This window comes from Aythya fuligula, chromosome 5 (assembly GCF_009819795.1).
Source record: "Aythya fuligula isolate bAytFul2 chromosome 5, bAytFul2.pri, whole genome shotgun sequence".
Classification (NCBI taxonomy): Eukaryota; Metazoa; Chordata; class Aves; order Anseriformes; family Anatidae; genus Aythya; species Aythya fuligula.
In genome coordinates this window covers 40,305,814-40,329,582 of record NC_045563.1, presented here as the reverse complement: position 1 = coordinate 40,329,582, position 23,769 = coordinate 40,305,814, and the positions used below count along the sequence as shown (strand labels likewise).

The following is a 23,769-nucleotide window of genomic DNA, read 5'->3' as shown; positions in this document are numbered from 1 at the left end:
TGGACATGTAACACAGCAACAAGAGCTGATCATTTTGTTTAATCACCTTTTGGCTCTTTGCCAGATGGTCTCTATTGAGAGCGCTGCAAACAGAGAGAGATGAACTGCGTCTAACATGCCACTAGAGCTTTCCCGTAAATGTCTGAGAACTGAATCCAACAAGAATTTAGTCTCAGAGCAGAAAGGGATACATTTAAAAACTATGTGCATTAACTATACTTTTCCCCATAGAATCCTCACTTGGCATGAATAATTTACCCACTCTTATGCTAATGGGATCATGAAAGTATCCCTGTGTCTTTAGCGCAGCTATTCTCAGCTTTCAGTAATTACCCCACCCAGTGAAAATAACATGGCTTCTGCAGACAAGCGGCCCACTCCTACCTGGCAATTAGAAAGATCATGGCTGACACTGGAGCGGTCCAGAAATGGACAGGCAAGCTCCAGCAGCCTGAGGCGGCATCTAAAAACATTAGAAGTGCTCCACTATGAACATTTCCATAGCTATTCACAATCAACATTGCGAGAGAGCAGCTCCCGTACAGGTACTTTTTATTTATTAAGGATGGCAGAAGACTTTAACATACTGCCCATACACAGTAATATTAAGGAACAGCAACATTCCTTGGTCATCAACAGTAAAAAGGAAAAAAAAAAGTTTTGTTTTTAAATTAGTGCCATCTTAAACAAGACAGAGAGAATTGCTAAGTCAATTAATTGAGTGACCTTCTCTATCTTAGAATTTTATCAGCTACACAAAGGAAAATTCTACAGTACTTCATTTGTAGAAAAGTTTTTTAAAAACTCATTACAAAGAACTAGGCTTTGACCTCTGTCCATAGCATTCTTTGCTAGGTAGTTCACTGTGTAAAAATTATCAGGCTAAAACATCTGGGAAAGAAAGCTATGAAACAGCAGGGAATGTGGCTGGTTTATTGTTTATCTTTTGTTTATGAGGCAGTATTCAAGTTTAATTACTACTCTAAATTAAACTCTAACAGGCATCAAGAGACATCCTTTTACACGACTAAGTTAAAAAAAAAAAAATCTAGATTCCAACACTAGATCTTTCAAATAATTTGGCACATATAGGAAGGAATTAGTCAGTCTGTAACAACACAGGAAGACATTTAAGCACTTGCTACTGTATGTTTGAATGCATTGCATTATGAAACCATTAATATTGTAACAAGCATACAATTATAATTTAGCAAATGGGATGTTATCTAACATTCGGAGGCAAATTGGGTTAGGCTGAGTAGGATCTGAGAGGGAAAGAGTAGCCTAAGGGGGAATCCTACCTTTTCCATTTTGAAATACAAATGTATAAACAAATATATACATAAACACACGCATTTGAAAAACAGCAACATGAAGTCAGAGGCAAACATCTCAACAGTAACAACCTCTTAAGTTATTTTCTCTGAACATTTGTGCATACAAGGGAGGAAAGAGTCCACTGCATTTACCACATGAGTAAGGGACCAGTTTTAGATGAACTTAGCTGTAGGAAAAATAAAAGTTGAAAGGAACTAGCAAAAGATTATTCCAGATGGCATCTGTCATATTGTATTTAGGGTTATTTTAAAGAGATTACTGCCACTATGAAAACATTCCATTGACAGAGTTTTCCTGGGCTGCATTTGAAACCCCTGCACAACATATTCAAAAATGGAAGTAAATCTTTTCTAATGCTTATATGTTGATAGAGGATTTAATTGTATATACCTAAATATAAATAGAACTTCATGGATTAAAAATTAAGAGTGAAGTGAGGATGTTAAATACATGCATAATATTTTAAATCTGCCACACCCTAAGCTTTAATTTAATAAATGGTGAGGAATCTGCAGCTCCCACCAGCCTGATTATTAGAAAACAGTATAGCGAAGCGAAGATTCACTATGAAATTTTACTGCTACTTACTGAATAGTGAGTAGGGATGTAAATGTTTCCACAACCCACCAATCTAACAAAAACTGCAAGAAGCTGTATTTGTTCATGCAATAGAAGGAAAGAAAAGATGGGAGGATACTAAAATGTGACTATATTTAGCTAAGCTGGTTCTGGCATCATTATGGTTAATGTGCATGTGGTGTGCAGTGTGAGCTCAGCAGTTACTGGGCCAACTGTCTCAGTATTTCTGGGAATTCTGCCTATTCACAGTGCAGGGATTGTTCAATTGCTGCAAAATGTACAAAATGAATTTTACAAAAATGAATTGTAAGGAAGGCCCCATTACAACGATTTTACAGCAAAGATGTCAACATCAATTTTTCTTTCATGCATAGCTAATGATTAAAACAGCATATTCCATTTGCCTAAGACAATTTATTTCATATTGGCACATCAAAATATTGAAATACAAAGTTATCTTTACTCTACCCTGATTATTCATTGCTGCTGAACCCACACCATTGTTCAAACCATGAAAAAATAAAACAAACTTGGCAAGAAATACTTAAAACAAAGGCTCATCAATATTCTCCAATTTGTCAACATCTCAATTACAGCAATGGAAAAAATGTAAATTTCATGTGCTTTGAACACTAAGGGGTCTATTCTTCTGTCAGTGCACATGCGTAACTCCCATCACCATTAATGGGAATTACTCATACATATCAACACAAGGATGGGCCCCTCAAACTTGAAAGGAGAAGATGAATTAATAAGGGCTATTCTCTTCCTGTATCTTCCTCAGCTGAAAAAATTCATTGTTCTTTAAGAGTTTTTCATACTTCATACAGTTCACCTTCATGAGAGCTGTGCCTTCTGAAACAATGCATCTCCAGTGAAACATTATTCATTAGGAAGTTTGATTTTTCACAGTCTGGATGTTTGGACCTTTCTATAAGGAAATTTCTTTCTTACAAAAGACAGTTCTCTTCTAGTAAAACTGTGCCCTATAGATTTACATATAAAAATACAAAGAAATAAAAATATATTCTGAATCCTTATAATGAATATGCATGCTAGCTAGCCTCAGCAGGCTCACCTATACATACAGGGAAAAAAAAGTTGTAGTATTACTTTTAGTATATTAAACTTCCAAGACTTCATATGAATATGTTAATTCCTATTATTAAAAATATTTATTATTGTTGTTGCTGTTACCCCTCTCTCTCTTTTTTTTTTTTTTTTTTTTCCTTTTCTGCCTGTTAGAGTTTGGTTCTAAGCTTTATGTGGTTTTAATGCCTGAAGGTCCATCCTGTTGTTATGAGCTACTTTCATAAATTTGTATATTACATAAAGATATAAATAAGAAATATGCCATCTAATTTTTCCAACATGCATCAACCCAGAGGCATAACCTAGGACTAATACATGTGATTTCAGCTAGCATCTGACTTTGCCATGAACCTGATATTGAGTCTTTGCCCCAGAAAACTATCGTGGACAAATCTGTGGGACAAACATCTAGCTATCACAAAAAGGGCTCAAAACTCCTTTAAGATATTGGCCTAGATAGTAGTCCTCAGGTATTGTATGTAAAGATCCTCTTCATTCAGCACAAGTAGCTACATGAAAAAAAGAAAAAAATGAACTACTTGTATGAAGGCAAACTGGATTTGATGCTCATTTATTACCTTTACTGCTATATAACCCAAAAGTAGCTTCCTGTCTCTGGCTTCTCACTTACAGTCAAGCTTATCACCCCAGACCTAATCCTAAAAGGTGCTGAACTTCCTGAAAGGTCCTGAAAAACCACAGCCTCCATCTGACTTCACTGGATCAGGCCCTTTTGGTGACTGAACTAGGAATCTGACAAATCAGGTATACAATCCTTGTATCATAACGTATGAAACCGAAACTATTCCCTGGTGCTTTCCTGTAGACCACATGTTTTTAAACCTTAAAAAGATTTATTTCCCACTTTTCATGCATAAACTGCCATATTCATTATTTGAAATATCCCATAAAGAGATTAAATAGGAATTAAAGTCTGGGAGCGACATATCCATCACTGTGGTACAAACTGATGCAGAACTCTAGAAGTCATTTAGCCTTGCGTGTAAGGGCCTTTTTCACTTTGTCTCACAGAGAATCAGGAAAATACAATACCCCGAAAGCCTTTCAGATCTGTTTCCTCTCTCCCTCCCCCCCAAAGGAGAGGGTGGACGATAAAGCTGCACACACCTTTTAATCTTCCGCTTAGGGTTTTCACACATATATTCCGCAACAAAAACCCCTGGGTCTTCTCTCTCTCCTCCCCTGCTCTCAGCCCCTTTCCTGCCATCTCCCTTGCTATAACTCAGCTAACCCAACAGAACCAGTCAGTTTTAAATTTCAGTTGGGACCCCGGTGACCTGTTAATGAATCTACAGAGAGGAGAAAAACTCACAGTGTTGAGTTATGCCTGGTGTTGCTAGCTGACTTGGAGTCAGAAATGCTTGAAGCGTTAACGTAATTGCAAGAATGTGAAAAATGAAGCGTTGGGCTCCTGAGCAAAGCGAAAGGTCAAAGCAAGCCCTACACAAAACAAGTCTCTGGAAGATGGCCTCATTAGACCATTAATCAGCTTCTCCTTTTTCTCCTCTGTAAGATGTTTAGAGTATTTTATTTTATTATTGGATATATTTAACTCTTTCCAGGACAGGGGGAAGAGAATCATACCTACTGCATAATTACTGATCTCTAAAATATTATTACATGGCATTGATCTGCATTTGTGGATCTGAACTGGGGTAAAGTCAATAAATGCTTGGTAGATTACAGGTCACTAGTACTTAGGTTTGTTAGATGATCAATATGTTGTATAGCTTAGTTTTCTCTTGAACAAGTGAGGTGACATGTTAAGAACAACATAGATATTCACCACTAATAAAATTAGGATAATCTTTCAACATTACTGCCTGAAGGCCTTTCCTAAACCCTGTCAATGCCAGTGTTTCTGATATCAAACATTGACTAAATTAACCCTTATGGTGCCAGAATGGCAGTCATGCATTGTCATGAAGAAACTGTCCTCCATGAGCAGCCAAAACGCCTACAGCTTTTTTTGGTTCCAACTTCAGGAATTATGGATAGATTATTTTATGTAATAGATCTGTTTTTGCAGACTTTCTCCGCATGAAGTAATGTCATCACTCACCCGTCTCACTTCCATCTCCTAAAAATCATGAGCTGTATGTCATAGACTTAAGGCAAAAGCAGAGACACATGGAAAGAGAGCTCCCAAGAGCCAGAAGAGACTGAGTCTAGTTGAATCAATCTCTGCTGCCACCAGGCATCAGTGGAAAAGCCCAAAGGTTGCTAATATAACCTAAGACTCATTACTGAGCTCCCACTCCCAATAAATCCTCTGGGGCAAGTGGAATACAACACTGGAGGAAGGTCTTAATGAAACTACAGGGGAACCAAGCTGACCCAAACAAGTAGCTACGCCAGAACAGCCCAAGAGGGCATTCCACCAGCCTTAGGAGTGGCTGAGACAGATTCCCTGACAGTTCAGCAGTGATAAAGTAGACCCCTGCCCCCTCAAGGAACTGTAGGGAAAATTCAATACAGATCTCTGCACTAGGCCTCCCTCTTTCTAGTCTTTCCCAGGGTTGAGGGAGGAAGAACAATCCAAAGCTGTCTCCAATGGGAATTTTGCCTGCACTGTACGATCATACATCTTTCAGCTGCCAGCAGCTGAGAGGAATGCTGATTTGCCACTGGACGACTGCTTCCTTTTAAAAGGCCCAACTGAGTACAAAGGGAAGCATATGAGCAATGTTTCACTCTGCTAGACCAGGCAACACTGGTGACAGATTTGGCCCTTCAGCAACCGTTCATCTTCTGCAGATGTAAGCATAACAGGTTTAAGTCCTATATATTGCCAGGAACCTCAGTTTCCAATGGGAAGGTCACATAGTTGTAATCAACTGTTTTTTCTCATGCTTAGGAATCTTTCCCCTGTACTCTGACTTACATGGCAAAAGATCAGACTGTCTAATGAAATGCAAGATCCCTGGATGTCACTCCAAGGGATTCCTTTACATCAAGTATAGCTTGATGAAGGAACACTTTCAGTTTATAAGGTTTGCTGGGACAGAGTAGAGATATAGGGCTGAACAAATTTCTTACCTAAGGGTGGAATGAACACAGTCACAGGTGACTCAGAAGAATCATTTTTAAGTACATAAACGATCTCTGCTATGTCAAATATCCTAACCATAGTACAAAGTGTAAACGCTTCATCAACAGTAAAGCCTATGGCCAGCTGTAATGCTGGTTTGTTGATTATTAGTCAGGCTCTCCCTTTCAGGAGCCACTGAACTGCAAGAGTTCATGCTGGACCTTGTGTCAGGCACACAGAAAAGTCCTGAGTGACTCATGTTGGACACAGATCATGCCCTGTGCCATGGCAGCAGAGACTACTACTGCATAAACAAGTCGTACAAATAGGAGACAAACCCAAACTGCTACACCAGAGACAAACTTTGCAGGTTGCTAGAGCCACAGGGGGTGGGACACCAGACCGTGAGAAAGAGGAGAGGCTCCAGCTCCGTGCCAGGCAGCGGCCATGTGAGAGATGTGAAATGGGCGCACCAGCTCAGCCGGCTCAGCGTGGCACCAAGCCATGTTCTGCGGCGGAAGCTCCCTGCAGCGTGAAGCCAACAGCAGAAGCAGTAAGTAGCCTTGAAGGCTGCTCAGCTGCCCAGTCTGGGATCCTACATGGCTAGCTGGATCACGGGTTTGTCATTTGGCTGTGCTGGGTACATGTAACCACCAAGTGAGGGAAAAAGCAGTGGCAAAACATTGCAGATGCAGAAGGTGGAGGGAGCATATCACAAGGCATAATAAAGGTAGTGTCGCACTTGCTAGCTGAGGCATAGCATGACAACAAAGAGAAACAAGAATGGAGCTTACCATAAACTTTGCTCTTAAAAATCATAATTCTGAGTCAGGTTCCAAGAGTGGTAGTAGACCATCTTACCCTACTCTTTAGCACTTGAGGTTTGAGTCTCATACCTTCTGGAGCCACTTACACTTCTAACAGGTGAGTGTAAAACGCAATCATATCAAGATGACAGCCTTTGACACTCACTCAGCATGGATGCAGATGACCACACACAAGGGCAATGCAGTAGGAAATAAAACACACAAAAAAAATAAACAATAATCAAACCTCCTGAAACAGAGAGAAGGGCTTCACCGCATAGATATAACAAAGGTTTTGTGGTTCAGGTACATCTCTATTTATCATTCTGAACTAAGATTTTCAGAAGCAGAAATGAGTCTGTAGAAGTAAGTAAACATTGCAAGAAATGTTCTTCTGTCTAATTTGGGTTTTGCATCTACTTCATATTAATTTAGTGGCTTGATGATAACTTCATATAGGAATCTTTTCCCTAACTAAAACTACAGGTTAAATTCTCCATTTATAACTCAGCTCAAAAAACTGCATCACAGCCGGAGAGTATGTCATTATATTTACTTACACCACACAAAAATAAACTGTAGATAACCAAATTTGTAAAGGAATTGGCAGAACTAATCAATTGTTATTATAAAGCTTGTTTGAAGATTAGATATTTCACTTTGAAATAATAATAAAATGTAGCTAAGTGGGTTAAGAAAAGGAAATACCATCTCCCTAAGTTACAGCTGATTATACTGCAAGTCTGCCACTCCATGTTTACTCTAAGGCAGAATGTACTGATAATATAAAAAAGCTGGAGTTATTTTAGTCATGCCTACTTTGCACAGGGAAAGTTTGACCTTTTACCTTGCTCGCTGCTGTTGTCTCCACTCTGGGAAGCATGGCCCCCACTGGAGGGCCCCGGTGTGCCTGCCGAGTGCGTTGAGGTTGCATCATCATGGTCTCTCCAAGATGAAGGATTCTGGTGTCAGAGTGCCAAGGAATTTTTTTCCACAGTTCCCATTCCAATAGCAAATGAAGAACAGAAAGAAAACCGGGGGAGAAGAGGGGAGGAGGGGGGAAAAGTATACACATTAGCATTTGTGAAATGTGCCAAACACTGATACTGTTTGCACAGTGTAATAATTCTTTAGCAAAGACAAACAGAGGAGGTACAAAGATTTATTTGGTAAAATAAAGGACAGATTTTTATTTATTTATTTATTTAAACTTTCCAAAGAGTTATCTGGATTTAATTGTTTTAATAGCACTGCAGAAGAATATTTGACGGGAAAAAAATGTATATGTTTCTTAATGAGCAACAGGGGGCTGGGGGGAAAACATCAACTGACCTGCACAGTTTATGATACTAGGTGTTCACATGAGGATTGGGCTCGCTGGCCTATAAACTACCTCCCCATACTTTGTTTTTGTAGACTGGTGAGAGATGGGAGGGGAGAGGAAGAGGAGGGAAGCTGTTTCAAAAAGTAGAGAATGCACATGGGAGAGAAACATGCCCTCTCACCCTACCCTCTTTCTCACTAGTCTGAGTGGTGGAAAAAACTTCAAGCAAATGCAAAGTTGTGGGGAAGAAGCAAACTACTTCTGAAAAACCATTTTAATGGGAAGATGTTTCTACTCCCTACCCCCTCAACACACACACACACACACATTGATATGGACACATTTCAAAGACTTTCTAGCTGTATCACTCTAACAGTTTGCTTACGAGTATTGTCAAGAATAACCACCAGGTGATTACATAAAATAACACGTACAGTGATTTTTATGTAATTCTTTCTACATTGCTATGCATAAAACACAACAAAAGAGAACACATAAGGACAGATGTACAAAGTTTGCAAAAACTTGGCTAAGTAAGACCTCAACCACTGTACTTTAGTCACATCATTCATGCTAGCTTTCTAATTTATTGAGTATTGACTCTCCTAGAGTGAGAAGCTGCTATTTAAAGGGATAAGTGAGGAAAAGTTAATGTTATAGTTTAGTGCTACTTTGTTGAGTGTATTCTCCGCCTGTCCTCCTCCCCTTTCCTGATCATTCCCAATACCCTGCTGTTGCTTAAAGGAAAACAGGAATTCTACTGTACAGGAAGAGCTTTATCAGCACCACATGAAGGCAGGCAAGAGATGGAATTTCCTCTGGCAGAAAAGGAGAGCAAGAACACATGAAACAGATCAGACTAGGGCCTGGACCTGCATTAATCGTCACCTGCATGTGACAACTTAAATCCAGCACACTATAATAATCCCAAACCGAAACAAACAAAAAATACCTCCTGACCTCCAATCCAACTCTCTCAACCCCCAGCCCAACCCCAATATTGCCCATTAGGTTTGATTGTGTCTTACATCTGCATTATGAAATAACACTGGGCTATGAAAGCATGAGGAGATCCTAAGAGCAGCAAATGAAGAGTACTGATGAATTCTCTGAGCAGGACCAATTCTGACCTCATCTACCCCAATGTGTAGTAGGAATAAGTTCAACAAAATCAACTGATTTACCCATTGTAAAATTCAGTGTAAGTGTTATTGGAATCAGGTCTCAAAATATATATTGAAACATCTCAAAGTAATCTCCTAGAACTGATTAGTACCACATGCTCTATAGCAACGTAAAATAGAACTGCCAAATAATGTCTTGCTACAAAACCCAGTAACATAAATCTAACGGGCCTGACCCGGATCACAGCAGAGACAAAGGGAAGATCCCCTGACTTCAAAAGGCTGTGAGTAAAGCCCTAGGTGACCAAAGGGTAAGAAGTATCCAAATCCCCTTCACCTTACACAAACACACACATGCATGCATGTATGTGGCTCCACAGCAGGAAGACATAAGCGGAACAGAAGACAGTCCGTGATCTTAAATTCACCTAAGCTATCAGCACAATTGACAGCACTATAGCATTTACAGTACAAAACCACCACACTTCCAAAACCTATAAGACCGATCTACTTTTCTCACAAAAAGCAACAACAGAAAAATAATAGCAATAATAATCACAAGGTTTTATATTCATTGAGATTGTTATATTAATTAGGTCTCCAGGATCACGATTAATACTGTAAGCCCTCACAATTTCATTTAAAAAGTGTATCATTTTACCATCATTTTACAGAGTCAGGTGGAAAGAAACAGAAAAAGAAAGAAGAGAAGTCTTGAAAAGTTCAGGAAGCCCAGATGTTATTTAAAAAAAAAAAAAAAAAAGTGCAGTTGAAAATAAGGTTAACAAAAAGTTCAGCTAGAAATAAAATGCAAAAACTGAGCAAGTCTCTTTACAGCCTCGATTAAAACACAGTTGTGCCTATGAGCTCCTCTTTTTATCTCCGAGTTAGGAAGCCACTCAAATAGCTTCAAGCTGAAGGCAAACAGCAGACAGGAGCTCTTCAGCCCTCTGCAGCCTCTTAGCGTCAGCTGTTTGCCGGATGGTAATCAGATAAAGAGCTAGAAGAAATACATGAAAAAGGAAAGAAACAATAGCATAGCATGAGTTTAGCCCTCCAACAACACCAGGCTGGAACCTTCTTTTAGAAAATGTAATAATTGCAACATGTTCACCTAGGCTAAACTTTTCAGGGAACACAGCGAGTTATGTTAATTTTATGCACTCCAGGCTCTCTTAAGCTGGCTGCTGTTGGAGCTCCTTATCACACATACGAAAATTACAATAATTAACTGGTAACCACCTCAGCTATGTTTTAAGGCAAATGCCATCCAAAACCTATCATACAGCATTTCAAAAGCTTAGGCCGGCCTTTCTGTTTCAAAAATGTAATGATTTGGAAAGGATCGGTAAATAAAACTTCCTGCAGCTGAAAACACTTGCTGTCTCTACCAGGCTGAGTTGTTCTTGACCTCAGCTTGTACATCCAGTTTTGGAAAGACAGGGTGGATTGATTGGAAATTCAACATATTTCTTGTGACACAATTTTCTTGAGGAAGCAATTTAGCAGTATTTTTTTGAAGAATAGAAATATCCAATGGGGAAGGATGGGGCATTTACAAGAGGCAACATTAGAATGTTGGAAGAATCTAAAAGTGATGGAAATAGCTATGTTTTAATATCATAAAAAATGTCAAATAATTCTTGGGGTGGAGTTTACAACCTCTTAAAAGGCAGCATTCTTTTTCATTGGGCTAAGATCATTGTATGCATCAGTGAACTTCTCTTTTTTTTTGCCCTAAACTGTTTCCATCTTTGCATCCCTCAAGAAAAACTTCTTGGCCAAATGCCTAATCATAAGTTTAAAAAAAAAAAAAAAAGAGAGAGAGAGAAAGAGAGAAAAAAAAAAAAAAAAAGATAGCTATAAATGAATTACACAAACCATTTGCATGGCTTTATATGTTTTCCTGCAAGGTTTAGTAATATACATTACAGAAGCATGAAACACACCAAAGAGTGTGGATGTTGCCTGCTAAAATGCAATTGCCTGTTTTGTGTTTGTGTGCATACCATAAAATTTTCACACACATATGACCTAAACTAATGCCGTATACCATAGAATGTGAACAACACACATGTAGCTATTCCCAGTAGTTTTAATAAATGGGAGTCAAATATGGTGCTCCTCTTGCTCTTACCTAATTGTGTTAAAGAGCAGTGTTACCAGGAGAAAAGCAGTGAATACTGAGTAGAACACAATAGAAGGAGATGGAAAATAGATACAAGAAGCTAGGTCTCCAGGGGCAGTATTTTCTATTTGCTGGGCTACAGACTCGCAGCTGATAATGCAAGTTGTAATTAATATAAAAGCAGGAGACAATATGGGGAAAGCTTGTACTAGCAGGGCCACAGGAGATCACTCCGCTGCTATCCACTGTTTCTCATTTACACACACAGCCTTACCAAGAAAACACAATTTTGCCAGTGTTTTTTCCCTTGAAAGTTAAAAAAAAAAAAATAAAAATTGATTTAACACCACCATCGAATTTTGCTAAATCTAGAAAAGAGCAACAGAAAGGACAAGAGTCTCTTGGTATACAAAGCAAATCTGATGTGTTACTCTTTTGTTGATGCTACAAATCTGGTGGAAACTGTAAGAGTTTTTCACTGCTACAGGATTTCTTGAACAGAGATGTAATGGAGAGATTTGATAGAGGACAACCTTCAGTCAAATTGCAATTCTTACACTGTATGCCCAGAATTACCACTGGGCAAAGTCTGGTGAGTTTTTTTGTGAGCGTACATAGAGTGTACACTGGGGCTGATTCTGATCTCACACTGTTTTTTACGGTGATATTAAAGACTCAATTAACCATAAGGAATTTGCTTCTTATTTGTAACTAGGAAGTCAAATTTATCAGGCCAGATGATATCCATGTGAGTAAGCTGAGCAGAATTTGGCTCACAGAGGTTAACTGAAGTTTTGAGTATATAGCCATAACAGAATCAGTCCCTTATATTTTATCAGATGAAGTGGACAAAACAATTTATCTTGCGTGAACAAATAAAGCACAACCTACTTTCCTGAAAGAAACCACAATAGCTGTAGGACTCACTCAGGAGAGTTGGAATCGAAGGTCTAGAGGTTGCTCCTGTAAATTAATTTTTCAAACACAAAACTGAACAGAACTACTGACTTGGGTGGCATTCTTCCCTCAAATACAAGCCAAATCCTGCTTGCCTTGTACAAGTAACACCTGTAAACACAATGTAACTACTGATGTGACTGATACCACAAAAGTCTGTCTCTATGTACCATGGTATATCAAAAGATGGTGTACTATACCAGGTGCATAAAGTCATACACATCCATGCCTATGCATTTGTGTGCGTGCATGTGTGTACATCTGTGCATGTACATGTTTTGGATGTATTAAGTTCAGGATGATACCTTAAAGACTGCTGTGGAATGTGGCAATAAAAAACTTATTACATAAGGAACTTACAATAATTAAATGAGCCATGAAAAACTCCAATTATGTATGTTTTTTTAAAAAGACTTCTCCTGATATTACTGAGGTATATTTTCTTGCAGATGCTCTTTTACTATGATTTTTGACTAATTTGTATGAGAATTACATGAGTGAAACAAAACACAAAGTATTTTGGTCTCTCAGATATTTGTGTACATATCTACATATGTACAATTTTTAATTTTGACATTCTTGTCCCTTGACTTTGCATTTGAGTAAAGTATCAAGAGGATTTTTTGACACTCCTAGAATGTGGCAACACTTAAAAGCTACATGCTTTGTATTTTTCAATTAAGATTGAAATCAGACATGTAATCCACCTGTCAGTAAAAAGAACCAAGACTTGAAAAATTACCTTTTTTTTTTTTTTTTAAATTGTCCTTCTATGTCATTCTGTGTGGCTACACTTCATCTAGAGTGATAGACAACTCAAACCAAAGAGGGAACACCAACATCAAATAGACAGTGAAATACAATGTCATTTCAAATTGAGAGAACCCAGATTAAAATTAAAATTAGAATACCCAAATGTGAGCTGGCTGGTTACTTGGCCTAGCACTGCCCATCAGAAAGAGAAGATACACTGTATTTCCTACAGTCTTGGAACCTTCCTGATGCTCCTTGCTCCTTCAGAAAACACGGGGACTACAGTAACATCTTAAATCTTAAACTACACACTGAGAAATTTGGTTATGAAAGAAAAAATTTAGGTTTTTTTTTTTTTTTTTTTTTTTTTTTTTTTCCCTCCAGTTAGATCCTTAACTCCTTAGTTTCCCTTCTGACCCACTACAGACAAGAAGAGCACCTCTGGGGTCTGATTTCTGGCATACTCAACACTCCCACTTGCATCCATCAGGGTTGCAGTACCTAGGGAATGCAGCACCAGGCCAGTAGCTACTTCCTCAGTGAAATCTTACCTAAAGGTTTAATTATATAGCTGGAACCTATATATATATATATTAACATATTTTTATTTCTGCTCATCCGCAAGATGTCAGGAACTTGCAAGGCATTCTTCAATAAAAAGTATTAAAGAAATACAAAATGTCTGGATGTCCAAAAGTACAAAATACAAGTATCTCCTCATTTGAGAACTGAAAGGTTTAATATCCAAACTAATATTTTTTCTTCTACCAGCTGAGGCATCAGATTTCTGATCTGTCAACAGTTCTTTTTTAAAAAAAAAAAAACAACAACAACAACAAAAAACAACAACAACTAGATGTATGTATATTTCTATCCATTTTTAATTATCTTTTACGAATTATGATCTGTATATTATTACCTCTCAGCTGCAAATTGACTATAACATATAAACAAATATCAAGAAGACTGAGGCCCTGATCCTGCTCCCATGACAGCCAGTGGAAGGAGAGCCATAAATTTCTATCGGGAAATTTCAAGGCTTCAAAGTAGGTTTGCACTAACGATAGAATTGTATGGTACCAGGATAGGCCAGGTACAAAACAAATGTAAATAAAGTAAAAAATATTATCGTATGCTGGGAAAAGTTTTAAATTCTCCAAATTTTACAAGCATTACTTTTTTCAGATTTGAGCAGCTGGAAAAAAAGAAAAATTAGATTTACTGGCAATCTCAACAGATATTTTAAGCTGAACACAGAATGCAGGATAGGACCCAGCATGTTTATATTGAACAATAATAATTGTCTGTGCTGGGAAACTCAACTTGAACTGCAGCTGGAAGGGTTTCTTTCCTTTTTCTTTCTTTTTTTTTTTTTTTTTTTTTTTTTTCTTTTCTTTTCTTACTGATCTGGTTCAGCCAGGGCATAGCTGTAATTACCTTCTTCCCATCTACAGCTAATACCTCAGAGCAATAAAAAAATATGAGGGTGTTAAAAATTCAAACACTAATTATGGGCTGTTATATTTACTAAACACAGCAGAGTAATAACAAAAAGTTTCAGCTTCTTGTGGCCAGTGCTGTACTATTTGATCTACCAAGTCCCTGGACCCCTTACACTTACTGTATTACATAACAGTTAATAGTGTACTAAAATAAAATTCGATATACACGTTTATTACCAAACACATATAGCACAACCGCTTACAGCTGTCTCCATTTTACAGCACAGGTATACCTCTGAAGCATTCATTCCTTTGTTGATTTTGCTTTTGGTTTCCAGTTTAGTTATATAAATACTACAGCAGTAGATTGTGAAAGGGGAACACAGTATCTTGGTGTCCCATTTAAAGTCCTATGGTAAATACTGGCTAATCCCACAGTTCTTTTTGTTACTTTTCCTAATGGTACATTTTCAGGTCTAGCCAAGGAATGAAAATGGGAGCTGCATTAGCTCCTAGTTCTGCTCTGCCACTGTCATTGTCACCACCCCTTGCATTCACAGAAAACACAACACACAGGGTGTAGCTTTATACCACTTAGTAAGAACAGAGGTGTATGGATTTTGGGGGTGTCAAACAGCTGTCACAAACTGTCACCTCCACAAGAGAAACCCTGGCACACAACAAATTAAACTACACTTCTTTTTGGCTATCATTATTCATAGCCAATCAGCTGAACTGCTCCTAGTATTTCATGTGCAAATAAAACCATGAGGGGAAGACCCCTGGATCAGAATAGAGGGCCAATACATAAAACAGAGGAAACAACATGCTGTCTCTGTCCTTCTGAAGTGGCTCATCATCACCCCTGCACCAACTTTCACCAAATGAGATTTAGCCTGGGGCTATATATTAAATATGCATATCAAAGCAAATGAAAAAGTAAACCTGGAGAGTCAAACTGGACAAATTTGCATGCTTGAACTATTACATTTTCAGGTAGATGCTCACAAATGATGGCTCATTTTTTGATACCCCTGCATGTTTATATTAGCAATTTTAAAAACGTTTCTTACTTTATATATAAAAGTGGATTTCTTCCTGCTCCAACCTTGTACAATGTAAACATAGACGTGTACATACACAGTAGTTTGACTAAGCTATAAAAGAGTGTTAAAGTTTTGTTGGGAAAACAAGCTGATCTGTATATATATATATATATATATATATATAAAATCCAATAAGGAGACACATTTCCCAAAACGCATGAATAAAATGTAACTATGTGATACAACTCTTCATTTCCCAGTTGGTGTTCTGGTTGCACAAATTATTGCTTCCTTTCAAAACAAATAGCAGGGGGCTAAAGTAAAAATGTTATAGCTTAAATCTCCAGGAAATAAAAGGCTTTAAATTATAATACCCAATGAAGTGGTAAACCCTAACGGGTGCAAGATAAATGGGTTGTCATATTTATTTGAGTTTGTTTTTTGGGCCACAAAAACAAGAGGAGATTCTTCTTAGGGAGATAATAGTTATCAAATTATCAAAATGCTAACCTCCTCCACCCTTGTCCTATCATTGTGCGTGAATTTAAATATTATAATGGAGCACAGCAAATTGGCTTGAGCATTCGCCATCTGCCAGAACCCTAAACAGGCTAGTTTATCTAATCTCTTCAATATAAACATAAGCATGCTCCATTTCTACACTTCCACTTGAAATGCACTCTTGTAAAGAAACTGTACTGGAAAAACATGTACTTTTTTTTTTTTTTTTTTTTTTCTCTCTCTCTATTGCTCTGAATTAGACACAATGACCCAATATCTTTTGAGGTGCCACTCATTTAAATTTCTTTTTTTAGTACTCCCCCATAATACTTATGCACACGAATTTAGGGTTGTAAAATGCATAAAACAAATATTTTGGAAATAACGTCATGCTTCATGGAGTTTATTATCTACATGTGAGATACCTGATAAGCAGGGAAACTTTCAGGAACCACTGCCTATATTTTTTTTCCCCTCATAATAAGAGATTTCAAACGCAAAACATCACAGAAATCTTGTCCTACAATGTTTACTTCACACAAATGAGAAAATGAAAGCTAAGGCTTGGGTCCAAAAATACTTTCAGGGCTCTGGAACTAGGCAATACCAGGAGGGGGGCATTTAGGAGAATTTATTATTATTTTATCTCCCAGTCTAGTCCAGCTTCAGTCCAGGTCTAATGTAATTATCAAATACACATAGAAACAACATGTTTTGAAAGGAAACAAAAGCTCCTAGAAAGCTCATTCTCCCTGGGCTTAAAGCTACTCTTCTTACACACTAGGAAATAAGGGCAGGCGCCTGTGCAGAAAGCATGGTTAACTTCACACCGGGTGTTAAATTAATATTTCAACCGCTAAAATATTAGACTGTATCATTTAGATTATGAATTCAATTGAACCTAAAACTGTGTAAACCCCCGTTCCCCCCAGGGATGTGCTCCTATAAATAAACTAGAGTTCACACCCACTCTTTTTAACCATAGCTATTCGTTCCCTTTCCTGCGGTACCAGCTGCAGCCTTTTCCTTCACATCCCGAGTCTCTCTGCGTTCTACATATTTTTAAGTGTCACCAGAGCTGCTCCAAAACCGGAAAAACAAAGACACTCTCCTTACCACGCCACACCAACGTTCAGTCCACACACATAACACTAATTCACCAACTCTTAAAGTGTTAAAATCAACCGCTAACCTACGGTTACTCAATCATAATTCTCTCCAGCTTTCTGTAATACATTGTTAATAATTGCTTCATCAAGGTTACTGTCTTTTATTATGAAGATGCTTCAGGCGTTTGGCAATAAGTCCATATTCTGACAATAAGTTGCTATAAAGCACGAGCATTGGAAACTCTAATGTGCTAACCCCCTTTTTTTAATGCAATGTAGTATTGCCAATAATTCTCATCACTTGTCATCCCCACGAGAGGGGAGGGGGAGGAAATCAGCAAACTTTCTCCCTAACTTTCTTGTCTCTGTTTCCTTGCCTTGCTGCATTGATTACAGAGTTGGCAAAGAAGAAGAAAACGCACCGATCACCACATCAAAACGACAGTTTGCTAGCTCCTCGAGTCGCCCAGACCAGGAAACTTTACAAACCGATGCAAACCCGCTGCTTTACAGATGGAAACAGAAGGAACCTTTTGCTTTCACAACTTTGCAAATCGGGGGGGAGGGTGGGTGTGGTGGAGTTTAAGGTGGAAACCGAATTTGCAAAAGGTAGGAACAGCACTAGTAGACAGCAGCCACAAAACAGTGAAATCAGGTACAGGTCCTCTAAATAGGTTAAAAGTCTTAGAAAGTGCCATAAAGAAATCAAAAGAACTTACATGGTCGGCTAAATTTGTGGAAGATCCTGAGAGTTCTTCGTGGTCTGATTTGGAGCTGCCATCCCTTTCATCAATAACGAGGTCTATTGGCATTTTTCCTTTCAAACAACTAATGTACGATGGCAGAAGTTATCGCACAATTCATGAACCTGAAGGAGGTAACAAGAATAATAGCATCAATAATGGCGAAATATCGGCTTGCAATTCTTTCTGGTAGCAAGAGCAACACTCTGATCTACTCCACGAGTAACTCTAATTAAGGGGCACAATAGTCGAAGGCGAGGAAACATAGAGAAATTGTTGCAGCGCATATTATTCTCTTGAGACTCGCTGCAGCAACAAGTTAGAGAGAGCGAGAGAGAGCGAGGGGGCTCAGCGTGGCTTGCGGAGGGCCAGCCGGCCCGGGGGCAGCTCCGGCCCGGGGGTCGCGGCCCCCGGCGGTGCGTGGGGACCGCAGCAGACGGGCACCGCTCCTCGCCCGAGACAGCAGCGGGGCCATGCGGGGTGATGCTGGTCGCCCACGGCTCGGTGCCTCGGGCCAGCAGCTTGAGGACGAGCTGCCGAGGGGCTGGGAACGGCCGTCCCGGGCAGGGCATAGCCCCCCCTCCCCCAGGCCGAGCAGGGGCCCCCTGCCTCTTACAAACATTTACTGCCTGTTTGGGGTTAGCAAGCCTGCCAGAGCTGCAGAGGAGCGGGAGGGCTTTCTTTGGCTTTTGCTAGATCGGGTTGTTTCCGAGTCACGGAGGGAATTTCTGCCGAGAGCAGGGGCAAGAAGGACGCACGGGGCTTAATAATGGATAAATGTGAGGACTTGGCTGAACAAAAAAATGCCGGGCTGGCCTGGGCATGGCTGTCGGGTGTCACATGCCCCGATGGCACAGGTTGCGGTACCATTCCGCCTTTGTCCCGGATCCCCGGCCGTGCCACAATGACCCCCGAGAGGCCGAAGGGAGCAGGGCAGAAGCGGCCCGCCGGGGAGGGGATGGCCTCCCCCCGCCCTCCGCCCCGCCGCTTACCTTTTCTAACTCCAAAAGGTGAAACCTTAGTACTTGTATTGCTTGGATCATCTGCAAGAAAGTTTTGAGCCAGGGGTTAGTTGGGAGAAAAGAGCACGGGTGCTGCGCGGGGCTGCGAGTCCAAAGGGGCGAAGGGGAGACGGGGGCTGTCAGGGCATGCAGTCATTATCGGGATTTTAGCTCCTTTGGTCACGCTTGAACAATTTCGGTCAACTTTAACCTCAGCACTTGATTTTATCATATCTATCGGAGGCGCGGCGATGAGCGCTTGTTGCCACCACCCCCGAGCTTCCCCCTTCTCTCGCCCTCGCTCCCTCCCCGCACCCCGGCCCTGGCTTCACGGGGTCGCGGAGAAGCCGAGCACACGCTCGCATTCCCCCACCGCCCCCAGAAGGAGGGGGGGGGGGGTTAACACTTTGGCATCTTCTTTACAAGAGGATTTAGTCACTTTGAATATTGAAACGTTCACATTAGCAAAAGATTGACGTTAGAAATCTCCATCCCTCTCTCCCGAAGCACTTATATCCCTCACTTTAGCTCCCCGTGGCTTTTCCGTGCTGCCCCGCAAGGCGCTGGAGCTGCCGGCGTTGCCCCGGCTCAGTTCACAAGTGCAGCCCTCTGAAGGCTGGGGCCGGGCAGGGCCGGGCCGTCCAGCCGGGGGCCGGCTGCCTTCCTCCCGGCGCTGCCGAGAGCGAGGGGCAAACACGGGGCCGGGGAAGGCGAAAGGGGAGCGGGGCGCTGGGGCGAGGCCTTACCAAATTGTCCAACTCTGGGTTTGAAGAAAAAAGTGGTTTTTCAGCGCGGACCTGCAAGGAGAAGGCAAAGCAGCGTGAGTTGTGGCTTCTTCCCTCCCTCGGCCCTGCTGCCCACTGGCCCGAAGGATGCAACCCCGAGGGGTGACAAAAGCAAGCAACGCTGCCCCACGGCCACGCTGGGCAGCTGGGGGGTGCTGCAGGGAGCCGGCCCTGCCCCGGCCGCCCCCCAGCCCTGCCGGCTCCCGTCCTTCCCTGCTCCCGCTGCCTCCAGACCCGGCCCCAGCCGCGTCCCCCTTCTGTCGGTGCTCGAGGGCGAGGGCCGGCGGCCCCGGTCCGGCAGCGCGCCCCCCGCCGCCCCCTCCCGCCCCCCGCCGGCGGCCGTGGAGGGGGCTCAGGGGAAGGGGGGAGGGGAGGCTCGGAGGGGCTGCCCCGGGCAGCGCCCGGCCGCGGGGCTCGGGGGCCGGGGGCGGCGGCAGCGCCGGGAAGGGCCGGGGGCGGGGTAGAGGTGGCGGACCTGTTTGGCGAAGACGGCGATGTCCTCGTTGAAGGAGTCGGAGGAGCAGACGTCCCCGCCGGCCACGCCGGGCTCCCGGGGCGTGCAGGTCGCCAGCTCGCACTTCTCAAAGACCAGAGCTAAGAGGGGAACAACGGGTGCCTACCGGGCAGTGGCACACAAAGAGAGCGGGAGGGGGTGGGGAGAGGGGGAAAGACGAGCTCTAATCAACAAGTATTTTTAAATGCACGTACACACACGGACACACGGACACGCTCTGCAGCCTTTCGGTATTGCTCCGGGCAGAGCAGGGGACAATCCCGCCTCGAAATAAAATACACTTTTTTTTTTTTTTTCCTTTTATTTTTTTTTCTCTTTCGGAAATTGAGAATGGCCAAGCCGCATCCCATGTGCAGTCCCCAGAGCTGAGGACAAAAGTGACCTCCACTCACACACCCGGCGCACCAAACACACTCACTCAAGCAGGCAGCAGCTCAGCTGGGAACCTTCCCCTCTTCGCCCAGCCTAAAATAACGCGAAACCTGGAGATCCCATCCCTACCCTCAAGCTATGACCTAAAATGAGAAGCACGGGGAGGCAAACTGCAAACTACTTAATACGTAATTTTATTTTTCAGGGGCCTGCTAACAAAAATGTGGTGAAGTTTCCTGGCTTAGGAAGCCACCCCAAGTAAAATACCAGCTGTCCAGATAAGTGAGCTGGGGAGGGGGCGGAGGGAGGGAGCACTTCTCGAAATATTTTCCCATAGTTGGTGTAGTCAGGAAAAAAAATATTTTATCTGCGTACTAAGTAGTAAGTATGCGTTGGTCTGTTTCCCCCTTTGGTGTCTGATCAAGGCCCCATACTCTCTTACAGACGTTTACTATCCCTCCTTTTAGGATAATTCGGTATTTTTTGCTAAAAGGCACTGGAGGGAATCGGTGTCATTCCCCTCAGGCAGTGCCCTGGCAGAGGCTAGAGTTTTGTTGGGTACGTGTTTCTTTTTCCTCCCGCTCTCTCTTTCCTACATATAAACTCAGCTCGCTGCCTCCAATGCATTTACTTCGCTTATCTCAGGAAAGAGCTGCTCGTGAGAAGCGAATCTCTTTTTATTCTTACTGTCTTCGTGCGATTTGAGTAGCTCTTTATTTACAGTGTTGGAAGAGTGTTATTATGGCACGGAGGAGAACACCAGAATACCACTTCCTCACCTAACCCAGCGCCAAGAGAGCCACCTCTCCTGTCTGAAGTCCTGACCGGGGCCTTTCCGAGCGAGACAAAAAACTCGTCGGAAAAAAAAAAAAAAAAAAAAAAAAAAAAAAAAAAAAAAGAGAGTAGAGAGAGAGAAAAAAAAAAAAAGGAAAAAAAAAAAGGAAGACAAGCTGCCTCCCACCCCCTTTCCACCGGAGGGGTCCTCTCTTCCAGGACGCGTCTCCTGAGGGTGCCGGCACCCCAGCCCCACGGGCCGTGCCTCCACGCATCTTCCTCGGGCCCGCAGCACAGGGCTGCCGCCACCCCCCGGCCCGCCCCGGGAGGCCCCCCCGGGAGCCCCCCGGCGCCCGCCCCGCTCCTGCCCTCCCGCTCGGCGGGCAGCGGCGCCGCGTTCGCCCGGCGGCACCTACCCGTAGATCGCATCCTTGTCCCGCTTCAGGGCGTCGTTGACAGCGGAGCCCATGCTGTGCCGGCATGACATTGGGGTGCGGGGCGTGGGCGCCGTAATGCTGGCCGGCGTGCAGCGGCGGGCCATGGTTTGAGGTGGTGCACCGGGGGGATCGGCCGGGGGGCGTGGGGATCCCCGTACATGGACGCCGGCACCCCTACTCCGTCCATCCCGCCGTAGTGGGGCAGCTCATCGTACTGTCAAAAACCGGGCCGGAGAAGAAGAAAGCGAGAGAAAGAGGGGAAGGGGGGGGGGGGGGGGAAGAGAGAGAGAGAGGGAGAGGGGGGAATAAAAAAACAAACAAACAAACAACAACAACAAAAGTCAGAAGAGAGTAAAGCACCCAGGCAGACGCAAACAGAGCAAAACAAAACAAGAACAGCCACAACAGAGAGTGAGATGTGCGAAATGAAATCGGCTGGGAGCAGGGGCAGGAGCTGGAGAGGCTGAGGGAGCGTGGGGGTGTAGGGAGAGGGAAAGGGGGAAAGTGAGTGCGTGTGTGTCCGTGTGTGTGTGTGCGGGGGGAGACGGTCCGCTTCGGCACGGCTGGAGAGACCCTGGCGAGGAAAACCGGGATGGAAAGGAAGGAAACGGAGGAGAGAAACTAGAGTTGTTCTGAATTAGGAAGGAAGGACGAAAAATCAAACGTAAATGAATAAACAAGCAGAATCCAAAGCAGCTAGATAAATAAATCATCACGGGGAAGGAGAGGGGAAGGTGGGGTGCATCGGAAGGGGGGGGAAGATAAAGGGGGAAATAATCTGAAAGTTACCAGAAACATTATTTAGTAGTAATTCCCCTTGTCCTGTCAAAGCCAGAGACAAAAAAAAAAAAATAAAAAAAAATAAAAAGAGGAAAAAAAAAAGAAAAAGCAGCTATATATGTATACATATATATACGTTCGTATATATACACACACACATATGTATTTCTTAGTCTGTCCTGGGGCAGCAGCAGCACGGCGGCAGCAGCAGCAGCAGCAAGCTTTCCCCTGTGAACCCCGTGCTACTGAGCAGCCAAGAGAGCAGGGAAATCGCGCTGCTGGGGGAAAGCTAGAGAGGAAAAAGCGTGGAACAATTGCAGAGAGAGACACACACACAGAAACACTCACGCACACACACAAAAAGCTAGTGAATAATTTTTGCTGCTATTTTTTAATAGTGGCCGCCATCATCATCAGCACAGAGGAGAGCAAATCGGACAGGCCCCTCTTAAGAGAGGATTTATATATAGGTAAGTGTTGGAGATTTAAACCTACCCTTTGCGCCATCAGTCTGCGCTCCAATAAACTCCTGGATTGGTCGTATATTTAATATCCCAGTCCAGCAAAGAAAGTGATTTAAAGTGAAGAAGATTCCTTTTTTTTTTTTTTTTTTTTTTTTTTGTAACCCACTTATAGACTTCTCCTGTCCTCCAATATGGGTAAATAATAACAACAACAACAACAACAACAATATATAAAAAACAGTCAGGAACCACGATGAGAGTTTCTGTGTATTTCTTCTTTTTTTCTGTCTCTTTCTCTTTCCTTTTTCTCTTTCTCTCTCTTTTTCCTTTTTTCTTTCTCTACGCAAAAAAAAAAAAAAAAAAAAAATTGTCAAGCCCCCAAACTGAAGGTTACGATCGCCCCGTCAGCAACCCACATGTAACCAAACTGTCGTGTCTCATGGCTTTTTTGCCACTCCAGCTGTCAATCAAAGCCAGGGAATGTCAAGGTAGTGAATGAATGATGGTTGATGATGATGAAGAAGAGAGGAGGAATCTTTTTAACCCCGGTTCCTTCTTCCAGTAACTCCGCGCTCGGGTTTTGCCTTTAGAATCGCTAGAGGGTCTTTTTTTTTTTTTTTTTTTTTTTTTTTTTTTTTGAGTACTGTG

At 42.1% G+C, this 23,769-nt stretch overlaps 1 protein-coding gene across 1 annotated transcript in view; it reads right to left on the bottom strand.

The window, feature by feature from the left end:
• MEIS2 (Meis homeobox 2) overlaps positions 1 to 23,432 on the bottom strand; it is a 170,685-nt gene extending 147,253 nt beyond the window's left edge. The window contains 10 exon segments of the mRNA XM_032187797.1: positions 7,715 to 7,829; positions 17,971 to 18,089; positions 18,092 to 18,119; positions 18,987 to 19,037; positions 19,742 to 19,792; positions 20,256 to 20,396; positions 21,853 to 21,912; positions 21,914 to 21,985; positions 21,987 to 22,091; positions 23,153 to 23,432. Coding sequence (XP_032043688.1) covers positions 7,715 to 7,829; positions 17,971 to 18,089; positions 18,092 to 18,119; positions 18,987 to 19,037; positions 19,742 to 19,792; positions 20,256 to 20,396; positions 21,853 to 21,912; positions 21,914 to 21,985; positions 21,987 to 22,091; positions 23,153 to 23,164 — 754 coding nt within the window. The 5' untranslated portion in view covers positions 23,165 to 23,432.
• Positions 23,433 to 23,769: the final 337 nt, after the last annotated feature.